The following is a 15,069-nucleotide window of genomic DNA, read 5'->3' as shown; positions in this document are numbered from 1 at the left end:
ATTTATTTCCAGGTAAGTTGTATAGTTATTTATCTAAAATCCCTCATCAATTAGGACGCAGTCTGGAATTTTAAAAAGTGTCCTGTTAGGTTTTGTGGGCCAACGTCTAAAGTAGACATGTTATGCAACTCGTATGAAACACAAGATTTATTTATCTCAAGACTTGTCTGCAAAGAAAAGCTCCTGCAAATTTGTGGCATAATATATATCAAGAGTGTTATTTAATGAAAAATCTTTAGCGTGTTTCATTTTATCTGGTTGACATATTTATTCCCTCAACTGTCTACCTCTTCATCTTTTCCAACCAAAGAGGGAACACGCCTGTGAGTTGGTAAACAGTGTTTTTCTTTCATCTCTTCTGCAGTTGGGCCCTTGATCGGCAGGTACTGTGGCACTAAAACCCTTTCAGAGATCCGCTCAACTACCGGCATCTTATCTCTCACATTCCACACCGATTTGGCTGTGGCTAAAGATGGCTTCTCAGCTCGTTATTATTTGGTCCAGCAGGAGGCGCCAGAGAGTAAGTTGGCAGGTGATTCAATCTGAGTATTTTCAAGCATTGCTCTAGACCTACAGCATATCTATATTTGGATATATTTTCTCCCCTTGGAGGGGAGAAGTAACATTTAAACAATTTTAGCATTGATAACTGAGATTTGGAATTTCAATTTTATTACACCCCTTAAATTTGGTAATCTATTTATGATATTTTGTTTTCGCCCCCCCATGTGAAATATTGAAGCTAAGATCCAAGCTTCAGTGCCAGTATTTGAAAGTGCTGTAGAAATTCTAAACACAACATTAACATCTCAACATTTTCCTTACAAAATCAAGGTGTTTAGAGTTAGAATTACTTTGAACTTTGTTCGTATAGGGAGGCACTTAAAACTATGTTTGGAATTCAGGAATTTGAATGCTTACAATGTTACCAGTTGTTTCTTTGTCTTTTGTAAGATCTTAGCCCTTTCTTCTGTCATGTGTTATATTCTATTACTCCTATGACATGTTTAGAAAATGAAAAACACAACATGGAGCTTCTAGTTATCCAAGAGTAAGGCTTGTGTATTTACTGTGGTAAATGTGGAAATTGCCACCAGCTAAAGCTAGGCCAGCCCTGCTATTAGGGAAACTAAGGGCTCAATCAGCATTTGCTTAGGATTAGAGAGCAATGAGATGGCTTTATCTGGCTGCCTTAAAATGTAATAATGTAGGGGCTCCCAAACTGTGGTTGCAACCCCCAGACGTCCTGAGTAAATATGGTGAGGATCACAAATTGGGAGGGACTTGCACACCCAAAGGAGGATTGTTCCCAGAACTCACTCCTGCTCTGCCTGGACAAGCCAGGGTCTGCTTTGTCTAGGCAGAACGGGAGCACAATCTATCAGGATTCCTGCTGTGCCTGAACAAGCTGACTGATAGGTCCCAGCTGTATGTGTGTCAAATTGCATTCTTACTCTGTTTGGACAAGCAAGTGTTGACTTGTTCAAGCAGAACAAGAGCAAACTCACTCCCACTCTTCTTGGACAAATCATCTGGTGACCAGAAAGGGTGGGAAATTCAACCTATTGGAGGAGTTAAGGATGGGCATAGATAGACAGACAGACAGCATATAGCTTTCATCCCAACCCTTAGCACCCTCCCTCCATACAGACACAAGAACACCAGTTTGCAATGGAGAAAAAAATTGCTGAAATGAGCCCCAAACACTTTGATTTCAGAGCCTCTTGGTCCCATTCCCACCCTTAATTTTGGAAAAAGAAAAGAAAAAGAAAACAAAATGCCATCCAAAGATGGCCCCAGTATACCTGGTAATATCCTCAAGGAGGGGAGGGTTCCACGTTGTTTGTTTGTTCTTCCTCCATTTCTTCTTGTTTGGGACTTACAATGAAAAGTAAGCTCCTGTGATCAACACAAACTTAGTCTCTCTACAGATGTTTTGATTCTAATTTTCCTTCTCTACCATAAGAACAAAAACAAGGTCAAACTCCAAAAATTAAAATAATAGACAATATACATGCTGCAGAAAAACTCTTCATTAGAGATGATTTGGTAATCAACTATGAACACTTCCACAATATTTATTCCATTTGCAAAGTGCAAAATTCCCAGCTTTTCATGCAAAATTCTATAGTTTTCTCTCTGCAGTAGTTGCACCACCATTGAAAATGTATTTCATAGGGATTTGTATTTCTTCTTCCGAATGCTGACATTTTATTTACAGACCTGTAAAGGTGATTCTGCATTTCAGCAGCTGCAAACAATTTTATTTGATAGGATGTTGGGAGGCAGTTGGGGGCAGATTCATTTAGGAGTGGAACCCACCATTCCATAGAAGGATTTCTCTTCAATTTCATACTCTGCCTGTTCTAGACTTCCAGTGCAACAGTCCACTGGGAATGGAATCTGGCCGGATCTCCAATGAGCAGATCACTGCTTCCTCTACATACTCTGATGGCAGGTGGACTCCACAACAGAGCCGACTCAATAGTGATGATAATGGATGGACTCCTAATGTGGATAACAACAAAGAATTCCTGCAGGTATTTTCAGTTTCGTATATATTAGCCTACAGCAGTGTTTCTCAACATGGCTGGCTGGGGAATTCTGGGAGTTGAAGTCCACACATCTTAAAGTTGTCAGGGTTGAGAGACACTGGGCTACAGTAATGAAGGACAGACACCCATACCTTTTAGAAAGATTGGGAGGGAAACTATAGTATCAGGCTTCCCACCAGTTGTGTTACCAGACTCTTAAGTCAGATTGGTCAGAAATGGGGCCTGCTAGAGTCCCCAGCTGGCATTCTTTTCTCTGAGAGGCTTGGCTTTTATCTGTCCATGGAATCAGCTTTAGCAAAGTGATATATCGGGAACACACTTATTTGCTTGGGCCCATAGTTCATGGCAGGAACTAGGACTGTCCTTTAGACCTTCATGTTCTTACCCCTCCCCACACCTCATGTGCATATTTTACCCTTGAACCAAATGGATTATCATGCTGCTAAATCAACCTTAGAACATGAGCCTTGTAGGATCTTCTGTTGCTCTTGCTGCAAGCTGAGAGCGGCGAAAGAGGCTTGAACGGCTGTTTGGAAAAGGGCGCGTGACTCTGTCTTCATGAACTGTTGGGGCTGTTAACATTCCTGCAGAAGTTCTTGGCTTGACCTGGTGCCCCCTGAACTTTAATAGGCTTTCCAGAGGCCAGGGAGAGAGCGAGGGAACGCATGCTACCACTTACAGCCTTGTTGACTCTGCAGTGATCTAAAAGAAGGGGACTTTCTCATGTGTGTCAGCCAGTATAGCTAGAATAATATTATTATTGTGGGGAATTGCAATGTGCACCAACTGGAAACTCTAGCAGGAATGTGCGAAAAAAATGTTTTAGCAAGGCCTACCAATTGATGGTAGCAAAGTTTGGTGACTGCAGGGGGAAGTACTGGATGGCACTTGCCACTAGAAAAAGAAGAGGTCCTCACTTGTTACAAGATGCCCAGTTCTAAATTGCTGGGCTGGCATATGTGATCTTGTATGAACCAGGCCAGTGAAGCATCTCTGAAAAGCATGAACTGAACGTCACAACTTCATCTTATGGGTGAAAATTATCCCTCCCCAGTATAAATTGGCCTCGCCAAGTGATGCAGTGATAAGAATTCTGTGGCTTAAGCTTGACTTCAGTAACAGCAGAACCAAAGTTTCAAAATCCTTTACCAAGCTCAGCATATCCTGCCTGAACCAGAAAAATATCTTTCCCGCTGTTGAAATCTGCAACTGATGTAGCAAAACGTTGGGAGGTTCTACTCTGTAAGACTAATGGCACGCTGGTAAGGGAGCATTCAGCCTGCTTATGCTCAAGTTATTTGCACTCAAATGCTGCAGTACATTTTTATTATTGTTGCTTGCGACCAAGGCTGTAACACAGTTATGCTGAGCATTTTGTGAAAATCCTGGTGAGATTTTATCCTAGAAATGTTTACAGTCCAATCCAGCGAGATAGAGAGAAGTGGGGGAGGCAATTCCAAAATGTGCTATTCTTGTTCAATTTTGGAAGCTGTAACAAAACCACAGACTGAAAACATTTCCTTCTATGGCTCATATGTTGCTGCATCTAGGAATGTTAACTCAGCTGAAAATTGATCCTATTAAGTTCTTACACTGGGACAGCGTTTAGATGGAATAGGAACTCCAGACATGGCCAGTGGCAAATGCTGAAGCTGCATCAGAGGGATCTATTAAGTATGAAGTATTGTCATGCTAATTTATACCAGCTGGGCACCAATCTTGCATATCAGACACAATCTCCTGAAGTAACTGCATCCTAGCATGGTTTGTCCTGGAGAACCCTCTTAGCACCATAGGCTCCTTGGGTGTATTGTTGATATCTCTCTGAGAAACTCTGAAGTTCAGCTAGAAGGCATCCCACATTAGAATGGTCCCATCACAATGGGCCATTTTTGTGACAGTAACTTCTCTCTCATCTTGGTCTTCACTCTCATTCAGTTTTATGGCTGCTGAAGTACCTCAAGAATATTATATCTGAAAGTACCTTAAATGTTTCAGGTAAAGGGAGTAAGTCTTTTGTTGCTAATCTTACTCTGTCATCATCCCCTGCCCCAACATTAGGTGGATCTTCGCTTTCTAACAGTGCTGACGGCCATTGCTACTCAGGGTGCCATCTCTAGAGAAACACAGAATGGATACTATGTTCGGTCATACAAACTGGAGGTCAGCACAAATGGAGAAGATTGGATGATGTACCGGCATGGCAAAAATCACAAAGTAAGTGCTTCTCCTCCTTTCCCCAAATAATTCCAAATTCTGAAAAATTATCTTGATAGTGGAATGGAAGATCTAAATCTGTAGGCCATCTTTGGTGTTTCGTTCAGCTTACACCAAGATGCAAAAGATGAATTCCCCTTCCCAAGTCATTTTTCTTCTCTCTTGAGAAATGTTGAAATAGTGAGCAAGTCTTGAAATATTCCAGTAATCTGGTTGCTCTTCTTCTGTTGCCTCTGAAACTTTGGTGAGTTGGGAAGGGGAAATCATGCTGTTTTGCAACTGTTCTGCCCAATAAGTGTGACTATAGTTGCTGGTCGCTGCGGTGGCTAGATTGAGGGAGGGGAAAGAAGTTCTAAAGAGAATAAGGGCCATGAACCCTGTGCTTGAGTAACCTTTGGAATGAAGGCAAGTAAGGGCCAACTGAGTCCATCCACAAGGCCTGTGGGAGCCACAGCAGTTCCAAGGAAAACTCTGCTTTTGTAGTGGTTTCAAATAGACCAGAGAAGACCCAGAAATAAAACAGAGAATGCTGTGAGAGTCAGGCCCAAAAGTGATCTTAAAGAGCTGCAAATTTGGTGTGGTGGTACTGAGTGTGTTTTGGAAAAACCTGGTGATCTTATACCTTGCTCAGTGGAGGGAGAGTCTACAGTGTGCTTTCTGACTGCCAATGAAGGAGAAAATGGTTTTGCAGACTATGTTTTGCTACATAAGATTCATTGAGCATTTATGGCCTGAGCCTCATCCACATGCTGGGTTAACAATCACAAAACCACATGAAGCTGCACTTCAGGAGTTATTGAAGCCTGGAAAATGAAAGGGCACAAATCCTGAGAGAGGATCATGATGTCCTAGAGAATAAAGCCCAACCATAAATAATGAGGAGCAATCTGGTTTGTCAGGGATAAGGGAACTCTAGCAGCAGCGCTGGCTGGCAGTGATGCATGGGGTGCTCTGAGTTGGTACTTGGCCTGCCTGCAAATACGGCTGCGTTGACCCTCACTGATCTCTCCACCTCTGAATGCAAAGTCTGTGCTCAGTGGGGAGGGGGAGGGCAGTCTCTTCTTTTATGCTCTGGGCAGGTGTGCCAGAGGGCCATCAGTGCGGAGCACAGCTGTGTCTAATAAAGCTGTAACTGCTCTGGGGCGGGGAGGGGGTCAGGGAGCCACCACCGATCTTTGCTTTTTCTTTGGAGGCACTTCTAAATTGACCCTCAGTGCTCTGCTGCAGAACAGAGCAAAATAGTGAGCTGCCTTAGGTCGAGAGGGAAGAAGCCCCTTTTTTCCCCCTGAAATCCTCACTAAGGCAGTAGCTGCTGCTAGGAGAGATGGGTGCTATCTGTCCCGCCTGTGTGCGCCTCTTCACTGTTATCGCCAGGGAAATGACAAAGAATCCCATTTCAACTGTTGCTTTCGGATGAATTTGAGTTTGGCCAATTCCCTAATATGACATTCACGACAAACTGAGATGTGAGGTTACTTTTGAAAGGGCTTTCATATCACCCGATTCTATTTGTTTAGCATAGTAAATTCAACAAATTCATTTGCTGAGAGCATTAGGTATATCAAGGATTTTTAAAGCGGTTAGGGTGAGCAGTGCATCCCTTAACATTAATCCAGAAGTTTAAGCCTCCCGTAGGTTCTCATGAAGTGTGGCATGGAAAGGCAGAGATACCAGTGCTGATCCTGTCTCCATGTGCAGTCCTTGGTTACCCAGCTGGGTAACATCTTCCGTGCTAGAAGAGAGTGGGGTTTTAATGGGGTTAGAGTGGAGAGGGATTCTAGCACTGAAGATGTTACCGAGCTGGGTACTGAAACATTTGCAAGCAAACAACCAAGCTCAGAGAACCCCAAGGACTCCACAGTTCAACCCTGAGCTACAGATATGCTCTTCTACTGTCTCCATGCATATCCCCGCTGATTCCACACTTGGTTGTCTTTCACAGGAAAAGTAGGAGCCTTGCTGTATTTGGTTGAATATACCTAGAATTGCCCCCACCCCCCATGCATTCATGTTTGGGTAGCCTGCAAGATAGGGATTACGAATGGCAGAGAGGATTTCTAAGTAAGTTCAGCCAAACATGTAAGCGTGTCCTCTTTGGATCATCCCTTGCCCTGTGCGAAGGGGTTGAAGTGGTGCTTGTGGGAAGAGGGTGGCTGTGACAAAACTCTCACTGTCCTCTCACTCCATAGATTAGAGAAAATATCTATTTTGCCTTACGGTTTGACGAAATTGTAACAGGCAATTGATATTGTGCTTGTTTTTAAAATTATTTTTATGTATTTAATAATCTCTGGTTCTATTGCTTTAGATGTTTTCAAGGTTTAATTTTGGTTAGATGTTACTAATTTTAAATTATTTAAATTACCCTGAGTTTTCTGAGTGTATTGGAAAGATGCAATATAAATCTATCTAATGAATAAATAAATTAGCAATTAAACTCAGAAAGTTGGATTCTCCATGAATAATGAAGGCCAAAGTGTGAAAGTTGCTTCAAACCTTCATTTTATGCCAATGCAGGCTTTATATTCCAAATATGGTGCAAAAAATTTTCCCTTGTGCAAGTGCCATGAATGTATAGGTTCCTGGTAGAAACTGATGGTGTATTCTTAGCATTCCAAGATTGCTTTCCTGCAGAAAACTCCATTGCTCAGGCTGAATAGCTATGCTGTGCCAAATAAATTTGTCAATTTTACTGCAACTTGATTTGATGCTGTATAGTACAGAAAAGGGGAAGATGAGAAGATGGAGGAAGACTGTCAAATCCTTTGGTAAGGTGGACTGGGAGCTAAAGTTAAGGGTGCTATCAACAGGTCAGCTAAGGCCCACATCTCCATAAAACTAAGAAGGAAAATAGAGTGTATGTGAGGGTGTGCCAGGCCAAATAAGCTTGTAAGAGAATTTGAGAAGAAAGATAACATTTTCTCCTCCAGAAATAGAGCAGTCCATGACCATCCTTACTTGCAGCTTTTACTGAGGGAGGGAAAAGAGATAGGAAAAGGCAGGGAGGATTATGAAGGCTAGCAGATTTTTAACCCTCTGGCTGCTGTCAGTGCTGAAACTGTACCCAAGGCAAAGGGATGGGAATAAGTTGTCGGAAGCGGAGAGGAAACAAGATTAATGAGAGTGTATAGCAGTAGGGGAGAACTGTCCTTTTTTTCAGAAAGCAGTGCTGCATTTGGGAGCAGAAGAGGGGGAAGACGTTAAAAGGGATTACCATCTCTAATACATGCCCAGCTCTCCTAAACATCTCCACAGACACCCCACCCCCCTCAGGGTTCTTGACTTTCTCGCAGGAACTTGACAAAGAAGCTGCAGGGCAGTGGATGAGTCTCCCAGGCACAGAGCGATTGATAGCATCACCCAGCCAGCATTGGGGCAATAAATCAGAAATGGAGACAGGCTTTATGGTGCCTAAAGATGGGTGAGAGAGGGGGACCGGCAGAGAAAGAACATTTGGCAGTGTCAACTTTCTGACAGAATTCCAGGGCCCATATCAAGTATGGCCACTACTTGGACTTAGAGTACAAAGCAGAGAAGGGTAACCAAAAATCCTCACGTGCCGTCCATTTCCTGTACCCACTTGTAGGGCCTTTTGACACGCAAAGCACCTGTCAGGTTTAATCTGCAGGGAGGGAAATGTAGCTCAACACAGGCACATATACACATACATTTTTTTTTTCACAGACTCAAAACTTTATGTGCATATTAACAGTCTGGCATTTAGCAAGCGCTATCTGATGTGAGAGCTGTGTGATGTACAGAGGGTGAAATGACATTTTCAAGGCCAGAAGCTCCTTCCATATTTCCAGAAGCTCAGGTTAAATTAGTTCACTTTGAGTCTCAGTGTCAATTCCATGGTCCAAAAGGTGAAGCAAGACCTGCCTCTTGTGTGCTTTGAAATGTACTGGAGAGAAGAACAGATAGAACCACACATAATAGCCAAGTTGACAGGCAACTGAATTATAAGGTTTTTTTTTAACACTTAAAATGGTTGTGAATAGCTTCTTGGTTCCTTTTGTATGTCGCATATCCTCCTTATCATCACAGCAGCACTGTGATGGGCTGGAAGATAGGGGGCTAGACAGCTGGTGGGGCTTTGAACTGAGATTCCCCACCCCTAGCCCCAGTCCCAACCCCTTCATCCTTTGGAAAAAGCTGCCCATCTTGCATTGCTGCTTGATTTGGTAGCACATAGGAATGAGAAAAGGTTGCCTGCAGCATTAACAACTCCCCAGTTCTTTTGGCTGTTTCCTTTGGAATGCAGAACCGGGGATCTCAGGACCTGGTTGGCTCACAGTATATGGCAGGAGGGCTGCGTTTGGTTGGAGGCCACCAGTTGTGCAGCTCTGGTCCAACAGCTTTTCATGCTGGATCAGAAAGAGAAATACCAGGATAGAAAATACTTGGAAATATGACTGCTTTCATGTACAGAATGGCAGATGGATAACACAGAGAGTAGATGCAAGTTCCTCTATATAAAAGAGTTGGTTAATTCCAAATTAATTTGGTTAATTTTCTGCAAAGGTCAGACCACATAAAAAGGGGTCTGCAGCACGGACCTGGTAGGGAGAGGTGGATGGAGGGAATCGGCTATAGCAGCACTGGGACTGGGATGAGTTAAATGTGGTATTTTATCACTAGTGTTACGAAGCTAAAACATTTATAAACTGCAATATTGTTTATCATTTGCTGTAATATAGATGGGAATGAGCCATTTAGCCACTGAATTCAAGCCCTGCTCAGCCATGTATCATTACTCTGATTATTTTAGTCTGTAAGCCACTTTCTGTTTTCTTAGTTTAAGGGTCTCAACATCTACATCTGCATTGGACCCCAGAAAAACTGGGAAGCAGAGTAGTAGGAAGAAGCAGGCTATAGGAAATTGGCCTCCATCGCTTAACCCATGAGATCTCTGGCTGATGAGGGCTTACAAGAAACGTGTAGATCAGCCCAGTGGGGTCATTCTCCTAAGCAGGATTTTACTGCATTGTGACCTTTGTATCTCATGTCTTTCTTCTAAAGAGATCTTTAATCATTTTTTGCATGGGTTCTAAGGATGTTCCATTTTGCAGGAATCCCTCTGCTGTGTGTAGGGGGTGCTCCAAACCTGCTGTTGGACTGTACCCCCAAATTCCTTAAACTGGCCCTGCAAAGTAAAAATCAGAGAAAAGTATCTGGAGCAAAGGAATGTAGGGATGGGAAAAAGTAGTTCAGATCAATTTTGCCTTTTCATGTTAAAATCAGAACTTAATTTTCTTTTCTTTTTTTAATATAAGTATGCATTCTTCTTCCCATTACTTCTCCTTTTGCCCAGTGGGAATAGAACTGGAAATAAAGTCAGGCCATAGAAACTGGGTGCAGATCAAGAGAGGCAAGTTCTTCACACATCTTAGTACAACTTTAGGTCATCATTCCTGAGTGCTGGTCAGGATAGAATATTTGAGTTCTAGGTTAACAACAGAAAACCCAAGTTTGGGATTTGTTGTAATGATTGATTTGTGTGTTATTCTCAGTTTAGTATCTGCCAAATTGTATGACATGAGTATCAATTCACTGATCGTCTCTAATCAACTGGTAGATCAAAATTAGTCAGCTTCCTCCCCAGATATGTTAGATTACAACATGATCAGTGAACACGCTACTAGGATACGAATTGCAGTCCAATGTTTATGGAAGTAACTAGATTAGGAAGGCTGCCACAAGCATGCAAACTGAACTGTGTTACTGTGTAAGGCCACTTCTCGTGTAAGTCAATTATTTGCATGAATTGCTGAATTTATGCAAATAACCAGAATCCAGGCTTCCCCAACAGTGCATTGGAGGTAGGTCATCTGGCATTCCTATTGGCAACCTTGGCTGAAAGTTCTGGGAGACGTAATCCACTGCCATTGGGAAGGCCAATGTAATATAGTAATTAACCCTGAAGTTGAGATTAGTGTTTCTTTGTCTTTCTTTCTGAATAATGGTGTGTGCCTGAAATTTCTCTGCTTCTTATTTGAAGGTCTCTCTCTCTCTTTCTCTGTCAAAAGATAATCTCACAGCTCTTCCTCCTTTCTGCCTTCAAAAAGTCCTGAACTCCTAATCCTCTTAATGTTTTCTGACTCCGTAGGGTAATATAATCCTGCCCTAAATCTAAGAGTCCAAGAAGGCAGATACAGACACACACATATGCAGAGAAGTGTCTTCTAGACTGTCATCCCTCCCAAAGAAACACAATCACTTTCTCTCTTACATGTCCTTACAAATTCTTGACAACAAAACCAGCACTAAAAATAAATAAGGTAAAGGTTCCTTGGGATCATAACCAGCCTCTTTCCCCCTTCCCCCTGCCTTTTCTTCTGATACTGTAACTGGCAGGGTTTCTACGTTCACTGGAACTAATGCAGCTTTTAAAAATGAAGTGACAAGGGAACACTTTAACTCCAAAAGAAGCGTGAATTTGATTTACAGTCGAGGACAATTGGAAGCATGTGGGGGCTCAGAGGGTGTAAAAGGGAAAGAAAAACATCATCCAGCCGTGTTGTTTTCCACACTCTTTTGGTGTCTCCAAGCAAATCAACTATCCAGGTCAGCATTTATTGATTATTGATGTCTTTCTGCATCTGGACATGGTAACCTGACACAGCAGAAAAGATTATGTGCGATATAAGGTGAGAGGATGTGTGTATATCTGATGCTGTTGCAATTAAAAGTTGCAGTTCAAAGAAAAGGAAGATCTAGGCTGGGTTCCTTTCAGTTATCCTAAATCTAACCTGAGAGTATTCTACTGTGTGGCCTCCTTTCCTTCTTTTACTTTTGTTGATTGTAATGTGCCTGAGAGAGAAGACCTGGAAACTCTCACAACTCTTACTTCATGAGAGCATCATCATCTCCAGTGAGCTAAAAGCAGCTCATTAAAGGTGCAGGGAACCTATTTTTGCAAATTGCTGAGGCCTTAGTAAGTGGAGTTAGTAAAAGATCTGCCAGGTCACATAGCTAGTGGGTTAGGCCTAGCCTAATAGGCCAAAGCTGAGTAGTCCTGTCTTATCAATTTATTTCACTTATATTTACCCTCTAGTATACCCTCTGGTGTATACAAGATTGATCCTCTACAGAAAATCTGGTAGACTAGAGTATGGGAGTTAAAAGTACTGGCCTCCATTTATATTGGGATATAATGGGAGGCCATTGAAAGTAACTTCACTAGCTAAATGAGTAAAGAATTGTTGACCTGAAAGATTTCATATCTGTCAAGGTTCAAGTGTTCTCTGCTAGCGTGTGATGACAAAATAAGAAAGCCACTTCTTAAAAGCTTTTAATGTTGCTTCTTTTCCTTTAAAAGCTTATCTTGCTTTGTGCTGTTTATGACTTTGGAAACTTGCTGTTTACATTTAGTTCCAATAAAAAGGAACGCCTGTGCAGAATATTCTCAGCAATAGATCAAGTGCAAGGGTTTCAGAAGGAGGCACCACAGCTTGATTTCTTCAGTTTATTTTAATTTTTGCAACTGGTGTGTAGAAACTTGAAACCAATCCTCATATCCTTATGCTTGGAACACAAAGCCTGTGATAGTCAGATTTTCAATAGCAGCTCAGCCTAGGTGATGGTATCTCTATTGTTATTCATACATTCTCTTTCAGAAAGGCTCATTCCAACCAAGCAGAGTTGGATGATAGAGTCATTCATATTTCATACCAGACTGAAGATGAAAAAGGCTGGAGGTGACAATATTGCCGCATTACAATCTGGACATTCATGTCTCATTTTCAGATTCCCCAGCACGGTGTAAAAGGAGACCACTGTGGGCTAGGTTGTCTCATTTCATCTGTGCTGCTCCTGTAAATCACATTCTTGGAGGAAATATGGCTGCCAGGACTAGGGGAAGATGACTATGAATTTGCTCCTGAACTGCAATTTGACTGGCGACCTGTGGTTGTCAGATAACAAAGAGCTTAAAGTGCTGTAAGGGAGCCTTCAGTTCTCACATTGATCAGCATACTAATTTATGTTGATCAGTGTGGCATCTGATCAATCAAATTCATCTGATTTTGAGAAGGTGGGGTAGAGAGGAATTGACGGGAAACACCCCAGCAATATTGACACGTATCATTTCTAGGTTATTTTTACTTGCATGCAGCTGCATCTTGGGAAGAAGAATCAATCTGTTTCTTGGTGGTGCTTTCATTTCTGTTCATTCCAGTCTACCTACTTCCTCATTCATCTGTAATTTTTTCAAAAGATCTGAAATAATATTTGTATTTAATTCATCAGATAACAAGGACATCCAAAGGTTGTCTTTTTTTTTTTTAAGCCAATTTAAACATTTCATTTAATACAATGTACTAGAAAGAAATAGCACATTACTCTTAAAGGCATTTGCATCCTCCTTTTGAAAGAAGCCACTTTCCGGTCCCTTGGAGTGACTATAGTTCTCATTCCCCCCACCCCCACCACAAAGAAGATAGATACTTTTTTAAAGAATACACTGCAAAACAGAAGTGTGTGTTTTAGCTGAAGACCCATGGAAGAGTATACTAGGCTATGGAATAGCTCCAGATCTTTACCATCAGAGGCATTTGCAAGGAGAGAGAGAGAGAGATACTCTGTCTGTCTGTCTGTCTATCAGAACTGCCAACAAATACAGTACACAACTGCAAAGGAATGGTGGGGATAGGGGTTGGCTGATTAAGCATATTAGGCCAGACTTAAAAAAAAAACACAGCAATTGTTAAAGTTCTGTTTTTTGATCCACTAATGCAAGTAACACAAAAGTGCATGTATCAGGTTTATTCTTAACTGGAAAGGGAGTTTGTGGTTTGATCATAGTTTTGGACTTTGCTATCAAATCTGATACCGGAGTCCCTTGTGAGCAGATTGGATTAATAACCATCAGCATAAGGCTTGACACAGGTCTTTTGTGGCGTGGAGAGCAGATGTCGAGCAGGTTGAATCTGTAATGTCCAACACTTAAGGGAAACCTTCTGCCTAAAAGTGTCCTTAGTTGAGCAGACTACATCAAGCACAGTGATATGTGAAGCAATTTGTGTTTTCAGCTTAGGGGGAAAAAGTAAAGAATGTGATCAGAACAATGTCTTGGGGACCTTTAGCAGCAATAATTCATGACAAAGGCACCATTAGGAAGAACAACAAAGATACTGACACTGTATAGGATTTAAGAGATAATACTTTCTCTTGGAAGAAATACAGCAAGTAATTCAGTTTGGATGTTACACTCAGTGCAGTAGCAAAGAAAATACTCTTTTTCAGAAAAGGCTGAAGCCCTAGGTAACAATGGATGCTCCGTGGTCTTTGAAATAGCATAATCTGTCTAGGAACACTTGATTTGATTGTTGTTGCCAGTTGCACATACCTAAATCCTGCTGTTTCTGGAGGAATCTTCAGGCTTTGTACATCTGTTTGGAATTAGGCACCTGGCTGAATCATAGTGTGTCTAATGAATGAATTTAGCCTGAAGTTGTGATGATAGGAAGGTTGTTAACACTTTCCTTTGAAAAAGGTAATGTCATTTGGATTATTTATCAGCTGTACAGAAAGGATTGATAAAGATGATACCATCATAAAATTCTCCCTGTTCCACCAGTGTAAATGAGAAAATGCAAGTTGCTAAAATGATTGGCATACAACACCACTTCAAAAAGAATAACTCCCTATAACTTTCACACTACAAAGGAAGCTTGAATCAAAATTAGTGTGAAAACGAAGAAAACAAGACAGAGAAAGGAGAAGTCACCATATGGAACAAGTCAGCAGAAAAGGTAGCTGAAGGGTGAGGAATTAAATCCATTTCAGAGATGTGACTTTGCAGAAAGAAGGGGCTGAGGCTGAAGTTGCAAAAATGTCAGAGAAGGATGAGAAGAGAAACAAAACACGGGCAGGAATGAGGCCAAATGGGTCTCCCTAGTCTTGGGTTCTTAGATGACATGCTACATATCACCTTTTGTGTGTTGACCCAACGTGGAGGGCTTTACATCAGTATCAAAATACATCTCTACACACATACATTTGGATATTGGCACAGGTGAAAGCCACTCACAGCAGATACTGATACTTCCAGACTTCCTGCTAGAAGGAGGATATTTAGTGATTGCTGAGTAAGGGAAAGGATAGGGGGAAGGGTGGTCTGTTGGGATAAAATAGCATATTAAAAAGACATCAACTGTGCTGTGTTTCTCAACGGTACCAGCGTGATCTATACCTTTTGGTTTAGCATTTCTGTTCCACTCTAAACCTCAATTATCAGCACAGATTTACAGGCATATATTCTTTGCTACAGTGTCACTAGACTTCACTACCCTGA

The 15,069-nt window shown here is 41.7% G+C and overlaps 1 protein-coding gene across 8 annotated transcripts in view; it reads left to right on the top strand.

Moving 5' to 3' along the window:
* NRP2 (neuropilin 2) overlaps positions 1-15,069 on the top strand; it is a 188,339-nt gene that overhangs the window by 77,458 nt on the left and 95,812 nt on the right. For 5 of the 8 annotated variants that reach the window (XM_088135629.1, XM_088135630.1, XM_088135635.1 and 2 more), the window contains exons 5-7: positions 365-532; positions 2,371-2,540; positions 4,617-4,772. In XM_088135629.1, coding sequence (XP_087991755.1) covers positions 365-532; positions 2,371-2,540; positions 4,617-4,772 — 494 coding nt within the window. The remainder of the gene's footprint in view (positions 1-364; positions 533-2,370; positions 2,541-4,616; positions 4,773-15,069) is intronic. The other 3 variants (XM_088135631.1, XM_088135632.1, XM_088135634.1) reach the window with 1 other exon arrangement.

This window comes from Python bivittatus, unplaced genomic scaffold (assembly GCF_059951505.1).
Source record: "Python bivittatus isolate LINGU-HERP-01145 unplaced genomic scaffold, Pbiv_v1 ctg000200_np1212, whole genome shotgun sequence".
Lineage (NCBI taxonomy): Eukaryota > Metazoa > Chordata > Lepidosauria > Squamata > Pythonidae > Python > Python bivittatus.
The sequence above is the reverse complement of the archived record's forward strand: the minus strand, read 5'-3'. Positions and strand labels throughout refer to the sequence as shown.